Genomic DNA, 13,825 nt, shown 5'->3' on the forward strand with positions numbered 1-13,825 from the left:
TTCTGTAGTCTTATGTAATCTGTTGACATTTTTTGTGTTTACATGCAGTCTATATGTATCTCTCCTTTATAGCCCTAATCAATGCTCTCAGCATTTCTTTTTTTTTTCTCTCTCTCTCAGCCAAAAACAACGTCTAAATGTTTGCCCCTTTGGTGGCAACTATTCAGTCAACACAAACACTGGCACGGCGACAGTCGTCTGCTGGTTGTTCGCTTCGTTCCGTTCAGTTTGCTTGCCAGACTAATCTCGCTGGGGTTCCATCACAGGGCCAGAGCTGAGAGCGCATCAAAACTGTGAAAATGGCTACCGTGACAGGCTCCTGGCATTCTCTCCATTTGGGGATGATGAGTACATTTGATATACTGTGGCCCTGTCCAAAAATCATCATTCCTCTGCTCAACTTCCATAGCAAGCTGTTGCAGCCCGTGGTTATGAATATCCTGCGCCACCCACCTCTTTTCCAATCTACACCTGACTTTCATCTTTGTCTCTCCTTCTCTCAGTCTCTGGCTGTTCATTCATCTACCCGACTTTCTTTCTTTTCCCTCTTCCTCTTCGGCCCACCATCCATCCAGCTATCCTCTGCTCCTTCATGTGATTCTCTTTCTCTCTCTGATGCAATCAGTCCTCCTTGCTCTTCATGCCTGAATCAGGCCTCTTCAGCTGAAGCCACAATTCTGGTATCATTTATCTACTTTTCACTCACTCTTTATTCCCTTTCTCTTCTTCTCCACCCATCTATCTGTCTCTATGTCAGCTCTCTCTCTCCCTTTTGTCAACTTATTCCTGTCATCTACTCCATTAAATGCTTCTGTATTCCCTCAGTGGCTGCATTTCTTTTCTCTTCACCCATGTCGCTCTGTTTCTCTTGCTTGCTTTTCCCTCTATGCTCCTTCCATTCGCTCTCAGATGTCAGACAAAGCCAGGGAGTAAATTCATCATTTATCAGGTCGCTCTGAAATTTATGGTATTGAAAGGATGAATTAGACTGGCGGCTTGGATGCTCAGCTTAGTCTGAGTTCTGAGAGCGACAGAGATTGTGTCTCAGATAGGGCTAATCATGTTTGGCCCTGGGGACGCGTGGGGATTTATCTTGCTCCCGAGGAATTGTTTTGTCTGTATTTCAAGACAAAGATTGGCAGATATTTTGAAACGGCACAACTCATTGTGTCTGTTTCAGGTTGTAGGAGTTGTAACACTGTGCGCATCGATGCATGGACGAAGGTCTTTGTGTGTTTGACTGCATGTGTGTCTGAAAATAAACACAAGGCCATTCTGGTTATGACCGACCCTCTTGTACCCACCACAAATGATGAAGCACACACACAGACGCACTTTCCCCGAGGCTCAAGCAGGGTAGTTAGGCTAATGGTCATTCATCTGAGACAACGCCTGAGCCTCGGCCAGCTCCGGCAAAGTGTGATGCACAATTTCCGCCTGGCTCGGTCTAGTAATTCTTAGATTCGAAGATTCAAACTCATGCAAAAAGCTCATGTAATCCAAAAAATCAAAGAGTACAGGGATTCGGAGCGTTATATAAGGAAACCGGAGCCCTCTCACTAAACAAAGACGAGCCCCTGCAGTAACGTGGGTTGTCACAAAAGTACACACGATTGTCGGAGAGATGCGCAGCCCTGATGAGCAATTAATGGAAACGGACGAGCAACGCAGATAAAAAGGAATTTGAGGACAAAAAACAGAAGATCTGAGAGGGCACCGTGAGAGGAGGGAATAATTAGAGAAAGAGAGAGACAAATCAGTCAACACACACACACACACACACACACACACACACACACACACACACACACACACACACACATATATATCCAACGCCCACTCACAGACACACACAACCTGAACACGGGTAAGCCGCAGAAGCCGGATGAAAAATGCTGCTGTATGGGATCAGTGTGGTTATATTGTTGTGTAGAAGAATGGGACTCTGAAGCACAGAAGTCCTTCTGTGTCTTATTTCTCCGATATTTACTCGCTAACAATGTGAACATTTTATCTTGTAAACCTGTTTGCGATAATCAGGCTTGGTAAATTGTGTGTAGATTAAATATTAGTTTCAGGGAAAAGACTTATTGGGCAGATGTATTGTGGGTTTAGACAGCGTTACATCCCTGGATCTTAGTCACATGTCATTCAATCAATAAAGGCGAACGAGAACATTTCTGAAAACGTTAAAGGATAACTCTCACAGTGTCGATCAAACCTGAATATTATTACTTGTGTAAAGGAATCTATGGCTGTTGTGGTTTTGAGTGTAGATCAATTCAATTGAGTTATAAGATAAGAGATGCACTGACTCAGTTAGTCTAAAACAAATTAAATGTCAGTTTCCTCAGCATGCAGCTGGTGTACCTGTGCTGAAGGACGCATCTTCTTTGGTTTTCCAGCTAATTATACAAGGGTTGAAGTGTAATATTTTAAAAAGTTCTCAAAAATCTACTCCAGAGACATTCAACCCAACTGTGACCTGAACATCATTGTGATTATAAGCCACATTCATGGTTGTCATAGCCGTATTAGTGGCTCTGATACTGTTTTGAACATGACCTCCTTGTTTGTGTCGCTTGCCCTTGCTCCTGAGATCTGAACATTGTGATAACATCTTAATGAGGGCTTAGTTATATTATCTTTTTAATTGTCTGACAGCATCATTGTTCCTGCTAGTTTAATTTCCCTCCTATTGTTTTGAGTGTCTTTTGTTATGAAATTGCTAAATTGGAAACTGTAATAAAATAAAATATGAACAAAACAGGGTTCAGCTAGAGCCGAAATGTTGGTAATGATCATTTATTGAACAAAGAAACTGTTCAAAAGTTTAACCAGGAAGTTCTGGTGATGGATGTTTAAATGTTTCATTTCCAAGTAACTTTAGCCAACCTCAAGTTTTGTTTAAAATTTGCATGATCATCTGACTCCTCATGCTTCTTCCTCTGCTCTGTTGGACTAATATTTAACAATGTAACCACATTCCCATAATATCAATAATTAAAGTGGAAACAGACAACTTTTCCCCCCTAGCGTTTGAAAGCGGTATCATTGTTTGTGCCGCAGTCCCAAAGATGACTAGATCGTTTCCTTGTTCTGCGGAGTAGCAAACACTAACAACACTGGAGAAAACATGAGTCTACTTGTTTATTTAGTCTACAGAAGAGACCTGGAAGCAGTTAGAAATGGCTCCAGGCTGCCAACCTTGACATTATCTATTAACAAGTCACAGCCAGTCAAGAAAATGTGTGTAAATCTGACCCAACATTGCTCTAGTAACAATTAAAATCAGGCCCTTTTGTAAAAACCAACCTCCTAACACCTCTATACTTTGGTGGGCCAACTTGTCAAACACTGCTGTCGATATGTCCAATTTACACGCCCCAGGCTTTTTTTGCAAACAGCTTTGAATGACAAGCAATCCACCAACACCTTTGTCTTCACCGATTCCCTACCAGCGAGAGAGGGCATGCCCGGATCCGGTAACTGTTTATTGAACGACCTGAGAGCCTTGTGGCGGCTGCTGCCTTCAAGTTGAGCATTAGGAGTGTGAGAAAGCAGTCGATGAGTCTGCACCCTAACATGTAATTACTCATGAGATGACAACGCCTTTACAAGGGAGGTAGGGTGAAAAAAAAAAAAAAAAAAAAAAATCAATCATCGTTGAATTACTATCACTGAGTGCCCTGCAAATTACCTGTGCAGAAGAGAAAAAGAAATTACCACGTATTCGATCCCTCGACCTCAACTCCATTCCAAGACAATGGCAGGCGGACAGAAAAGGGAACAAACCTCGATGGGATCACTTGGAGGGAATCCAGAGCTAAAAAGCCCGAGTTCTTTCTGTTGTGCATTGCTTAAACCGAGACACAAACCCAAAGGCTATTTAGCAGTGGTTTTTGAATGGATCCGGGCTTTGGATCACAGAAATAATGATAGAGGCTTGAGAAACAAAATTTTGGCTGATGCAGAAGCCTGCAGAGCATTATGTAAAATAGGAGGGGTTCAACCGAAGAAGTCTTGTGTAATACAGGACGGAGATCTGAAGGAAGATGACAAAAACTACCCCCGTGCAGCAACGCAGTCACATTTGTCTGATTAGTCCGATTCCTTGCTTCCTGTGATTGTTTACGTGTACGCGGTGAAGATGTCACTCGTGTGCATATCGTGGGCCACATGTTAAGGAGTTTCTCAGCATTTTCCAGTTAAAGTGTGGCTGAGGCACAGTTATGAAACCCGTCTAACTTTATCTGTTCAAAGAAAAGCGAAAGACAGCCAACGGCAAAAGAAAGCCAGAGACAGAAGAGATTAACATCACCTGCGCTGGCATTGAACCAAACCAAAACAGCGTGTGCCAGGTCACGCCAGGAGAGGATGCTGCCCTGTCCTCGGTGAAGGCATGCAACGAGGAGCATGCTGGAGCATGCTGTAGGGCTGCTGAGACATAGGGCTGAGAAGTGAAAGGGATCAACTCCTATTTGTCTGCTCCTTAGCATTAGGTTTGCATCAGCAGTTTTTTTTTTCTTCCAGTGTTTGGAAAAAAAAGCCATTTCAGCTCATGAATTGTGTTTACGTTATGCTCCACATCTGGTAATGTAACACTATTAAATCTGTAACGCTGTCCATTTATTCTGCGTCATTTTCTGTCCAATTACGTCTTGCTGCTGTGGCACAGTTTCACCTCAGAGAATGATGCAGTTTCGTATCATCTTTTGTCATCCCAACTTCTTTTTGCCTCAACTGCCACTCCGTGCCCATGCTGCTTCCCTGTGTGTCTGCTCAGTTTGACTAAGTGAAATTGAAGAGTGGGTAATAGGGCAAGGAAACAAAGGTGACCTGCCCTAAGCTGGCTCATATGCAGGTATCAAAGACCAAGAGACCCAACTTAATTTAATGGATTGTTAAGTAAAACCGGGAGAGGATTTTTCCTTCCCTCCGTCTCCCTCTCACCCTTTCCTCTCACTCTCTTGCCCCGTTAGGTGAGCGGCACATCGCTGTGCCAAATGAAGGGAGCGCCTGAGCCTCCAAATGGAGCGGGCTCTGTTTGATGACCCTATTTGTATTCTGCTGCTGTGCTGCTTCTGCTGACCTGGGAATGAGAGATACAGGCAGGCAGCAGCTTTATCTGGCCAACAGGCCACCCTTGGTTTCTGCCTCTATCCTCCTCCTTGCTCGCCCGACGACCGAATGCCTCTTGGTGCCTTTTAATCCCTTCCCCTGAAATGAACCGGCCAGATGTTGCACAGTTAATGCCTCTTGCAAGACAAAAGATTTGAGCTCCTCTCCTGTAGAGTCAGGTGTGAGGGCACGAAAGAAGAGATTTCCGAGGCATGGTTTTCCACAGGAGCATAGTATGTGCCAATTAATGTGACTGCACGGCTCTCAGTCTACAGAGATTTTACTCAGAATAACAGGAGGAAGTGAATATTTCTGTATATCTTTGGTGGTGCCCTTCAATAAAAGAAATAGGTGGTGCCCAGTGGTTTTTAAAACTAGAATTTGACACTAGCTCTGGCAGAAATTCATCAGACAAAGGAAAAAATGGGGCAGTACCTGTGGGGAAGTGTTCATTCACTGGCCAGTTGTCCACCTGCAACGTGGCATTGCCCCCGTTCCTGGTGAATCGGACCAAATGGTATTTGCCATCGTTGACTGATGTGGTTGTCTCCTTAACGCTGATGTCCACTGTCCCGATGTTGAATGTTACACCCACTTTGCCTTGCTCCTGGAAAAGACACGAAGAGAAGAAGAGCACAAAAGTTAGTGGTTGAATGAATCCAAATCTCTGAATGCAGAACTTTACTGAACCGGCATCTCACATCGAATGCAGAGAGCTCATCAAATCCGTCTCGACTGTCAAAGCAAGACAAATTTGAAAATTTAAACTGCCACTGTGCCAAGATTCAACCCATTGTTGTGCAATAATTAATTAATTATACAATAAACTAACTGTAAAAAGTTCAATAAAGCTACTTGGATGAATGCCCTCGGCTGGTGCTAATGGTGAACTACTCAGAGAACCTGAGGACGCTAGCTCGCTACGCTTCATTATACCACTGTAATGTGATGAAAATAGGCTGCCAGCAGAGATTGTAATGATGAGTAATGCTCCCTGCAGCTTGTCACCGCAAAACTGGCAGGACAGATGCCTTTTTCTGCCACGGTCCTTACAAACTGCATGAATACCATATGTTTTGTTTAGCCCCTAATGCTAAAGCAGTTTTACCACGTCCATAAATCGTGATCCCTCCCCATCATTTTCTGACTCCTCTCCTCTCGACCCCACTAATTTTCATGAGCTGCCAGTGTGTTTTATTGTGACTGTTTGCGTATTCATGGGCGTGTAGGCGTTACAAGCAAAAGGGTTTGAGAGCGGAGGCAGGGCTTGAATGAGTGGCGATGGAGAAGGGCTGTGTTTTCTGTGTCATTTGTTTTAATCCCCCACAGGGAATCTCTCAGTGTAATTACCTACTTTAGAAGCCCCGAGTCCAGGGACCGTTTCTCATAACAAAACCAAAATTAAGAAGGCTTGCACAGGGGGCAGCCTCATATTGTATAACTGATCAGCTGAGACGCTGGGTCCGGCCAGCTATTACAATACACACCTTGATAATGTCAAGCTGAGTTTAACAACGCTCATCGGCACCGCAAGAGTGCTACAAGTTAAATGACGACGCTTAAAACCTGCGGATCTCGATTTAATGTTACAGACTCTTAATACTGCAAAAGAGCACTTAATAAGGCCAACCTATACTTAAAGCCCCTCATGCTTTTACATTTTCAAATATTCCCCAAGTCGAAGAATATAATATTACAACACCATACCTCCAGACTATTACAGCCAGCTGCGGTGTGCAGTAATAAATGAAGTGTGTCATTTTATTGGTGCCGGCAGAGCCTTGCAGTGTAGGTTTTTGTTTCCCAGCAACACTTTTTCGCTGAGTTCGTTTACTCTGCTTTTCTGCTGTACTTATGAAAAGGAAGAAGAAATACATATGAGATCAATAGGAACAAATATTAACTTTTAAATCAGGTTTGTTTCAACATTTCTACTCCTTAAGTAGAGCACCTAGAAAAGACTGTGAGAAAGCAGACAGCTCTGTTTTCATTTCTCTAAATTAGCATCACCTTTCTGTTTCTTAGCATTTTTGTAGGAGCAAGGGGGCACAGTATATATTCTTGTCTAAAGTACAGCACATCCAGCAGAAAGGTAATTTTTCTTTACGTTTTTAGAGCACAAGGTAGAAAGTATGCAGGGCCCATAGAAACCCTGCAGGGACTGCGCATACTGTAGCTTTCTCAACAAGTCCTTTTACCTGCCAAGGCGCTCTGAAGACCTGCACTGTATTCAATGCCTCACTCGTACTTACAGTTAAAACATCCTTTGTCTATTCATAAAAAGAAGCTACGGCAAGGCATTAGCAGTGTGCTTGAGACCATAATGCAAAGGAACGACAGAGCCGCTTGCCTCTGTAACAATCTCCGGCTCGGCTGATAATGGAAAAAGAATGTCACCAAAGACAGGAGAAAGCCATCTCTTAAAAGCCGAGGTAAGGGCTCAGTCAGAGAGCGAGCCAGACGAACAGAATATCTGAATGCGCACTTAACGTCTCCGTCAGAGAGGCTGTAAATGGGCTCTTAATTTAAGTAGTTGTCATTAAAACTTAGAGCAACAGACAAATGCATACAATAAAAGCGTGTGTGTGTGTGTGTGTGTGTATGCGACTGTGTCCGGGCACGCTCGCTGCATATCTGGCAGCAAATACACATAATCCATGCACCTAGACAGGGTAAGGTAAGCACACACGCGAATATGTTGATGATTTAATGTGACAAGGTGATGTTCAGTGTGTGTGTTGTACCGTGAAAAATACTACTAAAGCATCCTGGCTCCCCTGACTAATGACAGGACCTTTCCCTGGTAGGAAAAAAAAAAACACTATGTGTGACGGCCTGAACGCATACGAAGCACAGACAGACACATCAGCACTAGTACATCCACTGTGACCTTCAGAGGCTCTGGCAGCCCCGGCTCTCCTGTGTAGTCGCATCAAAGCCACATCACCGACCCACTAATACCTACAAACAAAGACAGATCGTCACCCCCCTGGCCCAGGTACAAACAAACAACAAAACACAACAATTGCACACCTCTGTAACCATTGCTGAGTGCCTCCGGGCAGTGTGCAGAGAGGGGACTACAGTGTGTGGTATAGTGCCTCGCAATGCAACCACGCTCCCTCTCTCTTCCCGTCTCTTTCTCCCTCTCTTTCTGCACTACCCCTGTTGTCCGGTTACCCTCCCGCCTCGGCAGCCACCGCCACCCACCCACCTGCCAGCCCACCCCCGCGCTGCAGCAATGTTTGATTGACAGATCCAATTACGTTTTTTATTGGCCTGTCGCTCGCGAGGCGGGAAGGCACTTCATTGTCTCCTGAGCAAAGGGGGAAAAATGGCTATTGTTCTCTTAGTGGAAAAGATGATGGCCACTATTCCAGGCGTAAACAAATGATGTGCGGAGAATCACTTCCAAACTTGCACACACCTGAACGCAAACACACACACACACACACACACACACAAAGTCACAGAGTGTAACCTTGCGCTGAAGAATCATCGTTTCAGTACAGTCACATAGCGAAAAAAGACAAAGCAGTGTCCAATTGATCCGTCACCCTCATTTATTCTCAGAGCAAACACTAAATATGACATTACTGTAGGGGAAGTGGTAATTTCCTGGTATGATGCGCTAAAGCCCTTTTAAGTATAACATGCTCCCACATTCTTTATTCAATGCCAATCATGAACGCTGGCTATTTTACAGTTGAAGGAATAGAATGAGATAATGTTGGCGGCCTGCTTTTGCGTCACTTAAGCGTACAGTATGTGTGGGCATGTTCACGCTCCGTGTAACTAAGACTGATAAATGTAATTCCAGCGAGCAACGCAGCCCCCACCCTCCTCCTCCTCCTCCTCCATCGCGAGCTGGCCCAGGCTTGGCACGAGGAGCTCCAGCGTTCCCACGTGACCCAGCACACACTGACATCAGTAATCAGGCCCGCCGCAATCCAATTCAGGGCCGATCAATGCCTCCAACACAAGCAGCGCCCCGGGCAGAGTGAAAGAGAGAGAATCACTCAAAAGCAGTGGTGGGCGATCCTGCAGACAGCCATCACAGACAGCTGCTGTACTGGGGACAAGGCGCTCACAATAGACTCCATCCTCAGCTCGCTGAATGGTCATTCTGCTCCGCCACAGGCCCCAGACAGATACAGACATCTCAAAGCAATTTTATGGAGGTGAGATGGGCAGAATTAGCACATTTAGCTCAGCTGGGGAGAAAAAAAGCTGACAAAAGAGGTACGGAGACAAAGAGGAAAATGGATAGATTTGTGTTTATGTGCCAGATATTCTCCATAAGGAGATGTGCATTGAAAGCATTTTAAGGGCAGACTTGTTATTAAAGTGGGAGTTTTTCCCCCCACAAAAGGTATTACATTGCAGTCAAACCTTGATTGAAATCGGGTACGGACACAGAGTGGTTGTAGTGGGATGACTCCAGTGGATCTATATTAAGTCTCAGCTGGGAGGGAGGAAGATCTGATATCGAGAATGTGAACACGTCCCTTGGTGGGAGTTTGGGTTACATATCCAGCCTTTCATCTGACATCAGCGCTCAAGTTAGCTTTTGTGGTCGGGGGGCCATCAAAACTGGATCATGGAAGCAGTGGAAGCAGAATCAATAGAGTGGAGAAGCTAGGACAACGTGAGACGCAGTGGATTGATGCACCTGGCCTTCACAGTGCCAGAGCCATTTATCGTCAGTAATTGACAGAGATAACTCATAGGCGGCGCAGTGATTTGTAGCTGTCTGTTCTTGTGCGCATCAGGCTCTAGAGTCCGAAATTTGCTAAAGGGTAGGATGTTCGAGGCTGTTGGGGAGGGGTGTGTGTGTGTGTGTGTGAGCAAGTGATTTCCTCATGTACAGAATGTACTGACAACTCGACAAGCTTCAAGATATTTTCCAGAGACCCTGCTATAGTCACATCGTCAATTTGAAAATTATTACCTAGATATTAAGCTTTGTATTTTGTCAGTAGCATCTTGCTGTTCTGATATTTTATTTTAGGCTTTTGAGATATCTGTCTCTGGTGACATTTTACATTTTCTTATTGTCAATAAATCCATTAATAAACAATGGAGTGAGCAAGTATTGTGGGGGGAATCTAAAGGCTCATATATCTTATTTATCCACGCTGCAGAGAACCACTGTTGTCTCAAACTATCAAAAACACATCAAGTACACAAAAAGACACTGTTGCACTGACTGACATGTGCCTTCATTACAATCGACGTGGGCACTGTGATTTATTTTGATTAAATCCCACGCTCCTGCTAATAGAAAAACTCACAAGAGCAAAACATGTATAATTATCCAACACTGAAAAAAGTCCCCAACAAAAGCAGTATTAAATGCTGTCTGAGTTGAGTTTGCTAAAAACTACAGTGCCCAGCTGTTTCAGGAAATCATAATATTTTTAAATATGAAACTACAATTTTGTCACCTCTTTAAAAATTAATGTCTTCAGTAGAAAAGATGAGCATGGTGCTGACTGGGTTGTGAAGTATAAAAAGTATTAAGAAAGGATAAACATATTGCTGATTTTGATTTTTTGATGAAGTTGTTGACCAAAATACAAATAAAAATGTATCACCAGCCTTATTCCTGACATTTTGGTGCTCATGATTGAACTAGAATGGCACTCAGTCGAGTGCATACCTCCACCAAAGCCCAACAGTCTTAAATCAAGTCTTTAAATCAATCAAGCCTAATCTGATAACAAACTCGATCGCCCTGCAACACTCTAAATTTTCGACTAACCATAACTACTTGACCATTATCAAATTAGATACCAATATGCATGTATTTATCCCTGAGAAATTAATGAAAATGTCGAAAAGCTTGCAATGTTAAAGAAAGTAAGAAACAATTCCTGGATCTGTCCCTTTATCCACATCTGCACTAAAAGTTAATGGGGTCCATTCTGACCCGAGCCCCATCCTCCATCCAAGTTTTGTGGAAATCCGTTCTGTCCTTTTTGTGTTATTCTGCTGACAAACAAAAACAACAAACACGGGTGAACACGACCTCCCCGGCGGAGCGAGTAAATACACTGAAAATCTTGAATTCAATGTGCCTTACTAAAAGCGATGTCCTGTTACTCTTTTTTTGATAGAGTTGTTTCTTTGAAAACCTGGCACAGAGAGTCCTGTGGATTACACACAGTAACAAGGCCAACGATTCTGAGAAGAAAAAACTTGGGACTTTTTTAATGCCATTTTTCCGCACTGGGAACACTGCAACACGAATCCCATTCTCCTCTGTGGTATTGGCGTTGCAGCAGAACCTCCGAGACGCATATCTCTTTCATGAAGAACTGCATAATTTTGACATAAATGCAGCTGCTCACACCAGTGATGCATACAGAGTGCCGCTGGGCCATTAACGGCACTAATTTTGGAGAGATAGACTCTAAAGTTGGAAAAAAATACTGCAGACACGGTTTTACTTTCTCATATTAGAGGCACTGCCTTTACACGGTGACGGTCTTAATGCACTATTCAAATAAACATCCCTCTGAAAACTGTGAAACTCCATTAATCATTAATTGGCTCAAAGGTTCATTCAGACATTCATAATCGGCTGCAGAGCTGTTGTGAGAGGCGATGTGGGAGGATACAGGGCGCTGAAGCCTGGTGCCTCTGAAATATTGATCACACCTAAAAGAACCCAGAGGTCTAACACAGGCTGTATTTCACACCTGAGAGAGCCGGGGACAGCTTCATCAAATGGACAGGAACAAAATGGCTTCCACCTTGCTTTACTTAGTGCTACTGTTGGTAATTGCTGGGGTAATACCAGTGAGTCCATTAGCCAGTTGGTTAATGCCCAGGAGTGCCAGCTAGCGTTAGCCCAGACCGAAGAGGAAGAGTCATTGCATTTTTAATACAAACACAAGCAGCAGCATTGTGGTGGAAAGTAATGGCTTTGACTCCTGCGCTCGGGCTCAATGTCAAACTCTGAGGCTCGCTCTTTGATCCTCTGCCGCAGAATATGAATCACGCAGGGTCAGCCTTATCAATTATTTACACCCACTCTTTCTCTATTTCCTGTTTGTCCGCTCTTGTGGCTGTAACTTGCCCTGACACTAATGGCGGACGGCTTGGTGAAAACATTTATCAATGTTACCGCAGGAGTCCTCTCCGGCTCTGTACTATCACTTTCAGCCTTTTTGGAACTCGGAGTACTGACACTGCACTGATCCTAATCATCACTACTATACTTTACTGCATGTGACTTGGCTGCATTGTCTCAGTAAACTCACTGTCCCTGAAAGAACCTTTAGTTGTGCTTCGTGTACTGCCGATGGATCTGTATCTTATTTCAGGAACTATACGCCAAAGTTTAATGCACTAAAAAAAAAAAAGCTTTCTCCACCAGGCCGTCAGGATGGTGAACTGTGTTCTCTGACCTCTGACTTGGTCTTATCTAGCCGATTGTCCTGTATGAATCCTGCACTACACTGCAACTGTACATTATATATATTATATACTGAAAGCTCACCTACACACTCGGAAAATATTCACTTCAGCATTTCAACACCCACAGCAATAATGACTAGTTCTTTATCCTTGAACTTTTACCATTACTGCTATTTATTTCACACTAGCTTTATAGCTAAAAAAATATAGCATTCTGTATTTTAATGCACATACCTGTATTGTTTGAGTAGATGACAAACATTACATGTTGCCATGTTTGTCTTGGGGGGCTCTGCTGCATACGGTATGTGAAAAAAATACCCTACTGCCTTTCGTGGCTGGCTGAATGTAATCTGACAAATTGCCTCCAGTGATGTCACTCAGTGGCTAAGTTGCATTGTGGGTAATGTAGGTTCCAGGTTTTGAAAAGGAAGAAGAACGTGTGGAATAAAAATTGATTGATTATTTGTTTTTAAACTGTCCATAATGAGTCATGCAGTGTTTTGCTAGACTAGCGGACTGCTTCTCAAAAACTGGCTCCGACATTACCCATAATGCAACTTGGCATCTGAGTGACATCAACTAGGCAACTTGTCAAATTACATCATATGCAGTAGCACTCCCCATGACGAGTAAAGAAACTTTAATGTGTACAATTCAGAATTAGAGTCTTCAATTAAATTTTTTTTGTTTTATATCATAATAGTAAATTAGATTTGATTGTTGCTCGCATGAAATAATTATACACTGGATCGAGAGTTGCAACAATAAATCGATGAGTGAGTTGTCAACTATTAAATTAATCAGCATTTATATTGAAAATCAAATTGGTTTTCATAATTACTTAAGTTAAAAAAAAAGTCACAGTTCTCTGATTCCAGCTTGAATTTTCCGTCTTTTTTACTCCTCTATGAATATTTTTGGGTTGTGGACAAAACAAGACATTTAAAGATGTCATCTTGGGTTTCAGGCAACACTGAAAGCCAGTGTTTTACCATTTTTCACCATTTAATCAAGAAAATAACCGTTTAGATTAATCAAGAATCAAAATATTCATTAGTTGCAGCCATAATTTGATCAGTACAAACATTCAAGCCATTCATTCACCATTCATGCATAGCTAATGAAAACACTCCGAGCAGCACCTATATATTTTCCACGCACCTTTCATATAATTATGGACCTTCATAAAATATATAACCACACATTACTTTGTTCCGACATGTTATTATAGATTGCCAACAGATGTAAACAGCATTTCTAGAGAGCAGATCCATTC

General features: G+C 43.1%; 1 protein-coding gene across 2 annotated transcripts in view; it reads right to left on the bottom strand.

Moving 5' to 3' along the window:
* The window catches only part of nrxn3b (neurexin 3b), a 288,158-nt gene that overhangs the window by 38,379 nt on the left and 235,954 nt on the right, over positions 1-13,825 (bottom strand). For both annotated transcript variants that reach the window (XM_084377072.1, XM_084377071.1), the window contains one exon: positions 5,557-5,728. In XM_084377072.1, coding sequence (XP_084233198.1) covers positions 5,557-5,728 — 172 coding nt within the window. The remainder of the gene's footprint in view (positions 1-5,556; positions 5,729-13,825) is intronic.

This window comes from Pagrus pagrus, assembly GCF_965226575.1.
Source record: "Pagrus pagrus genome assembly, chromosome: 16".
NCBI classification, from domain to species: Eukaryota; Metazoa; Chordata; class Actinopteri; order Spariformes; family Sparidae; genus Pagrus; species Pagrus pagrus.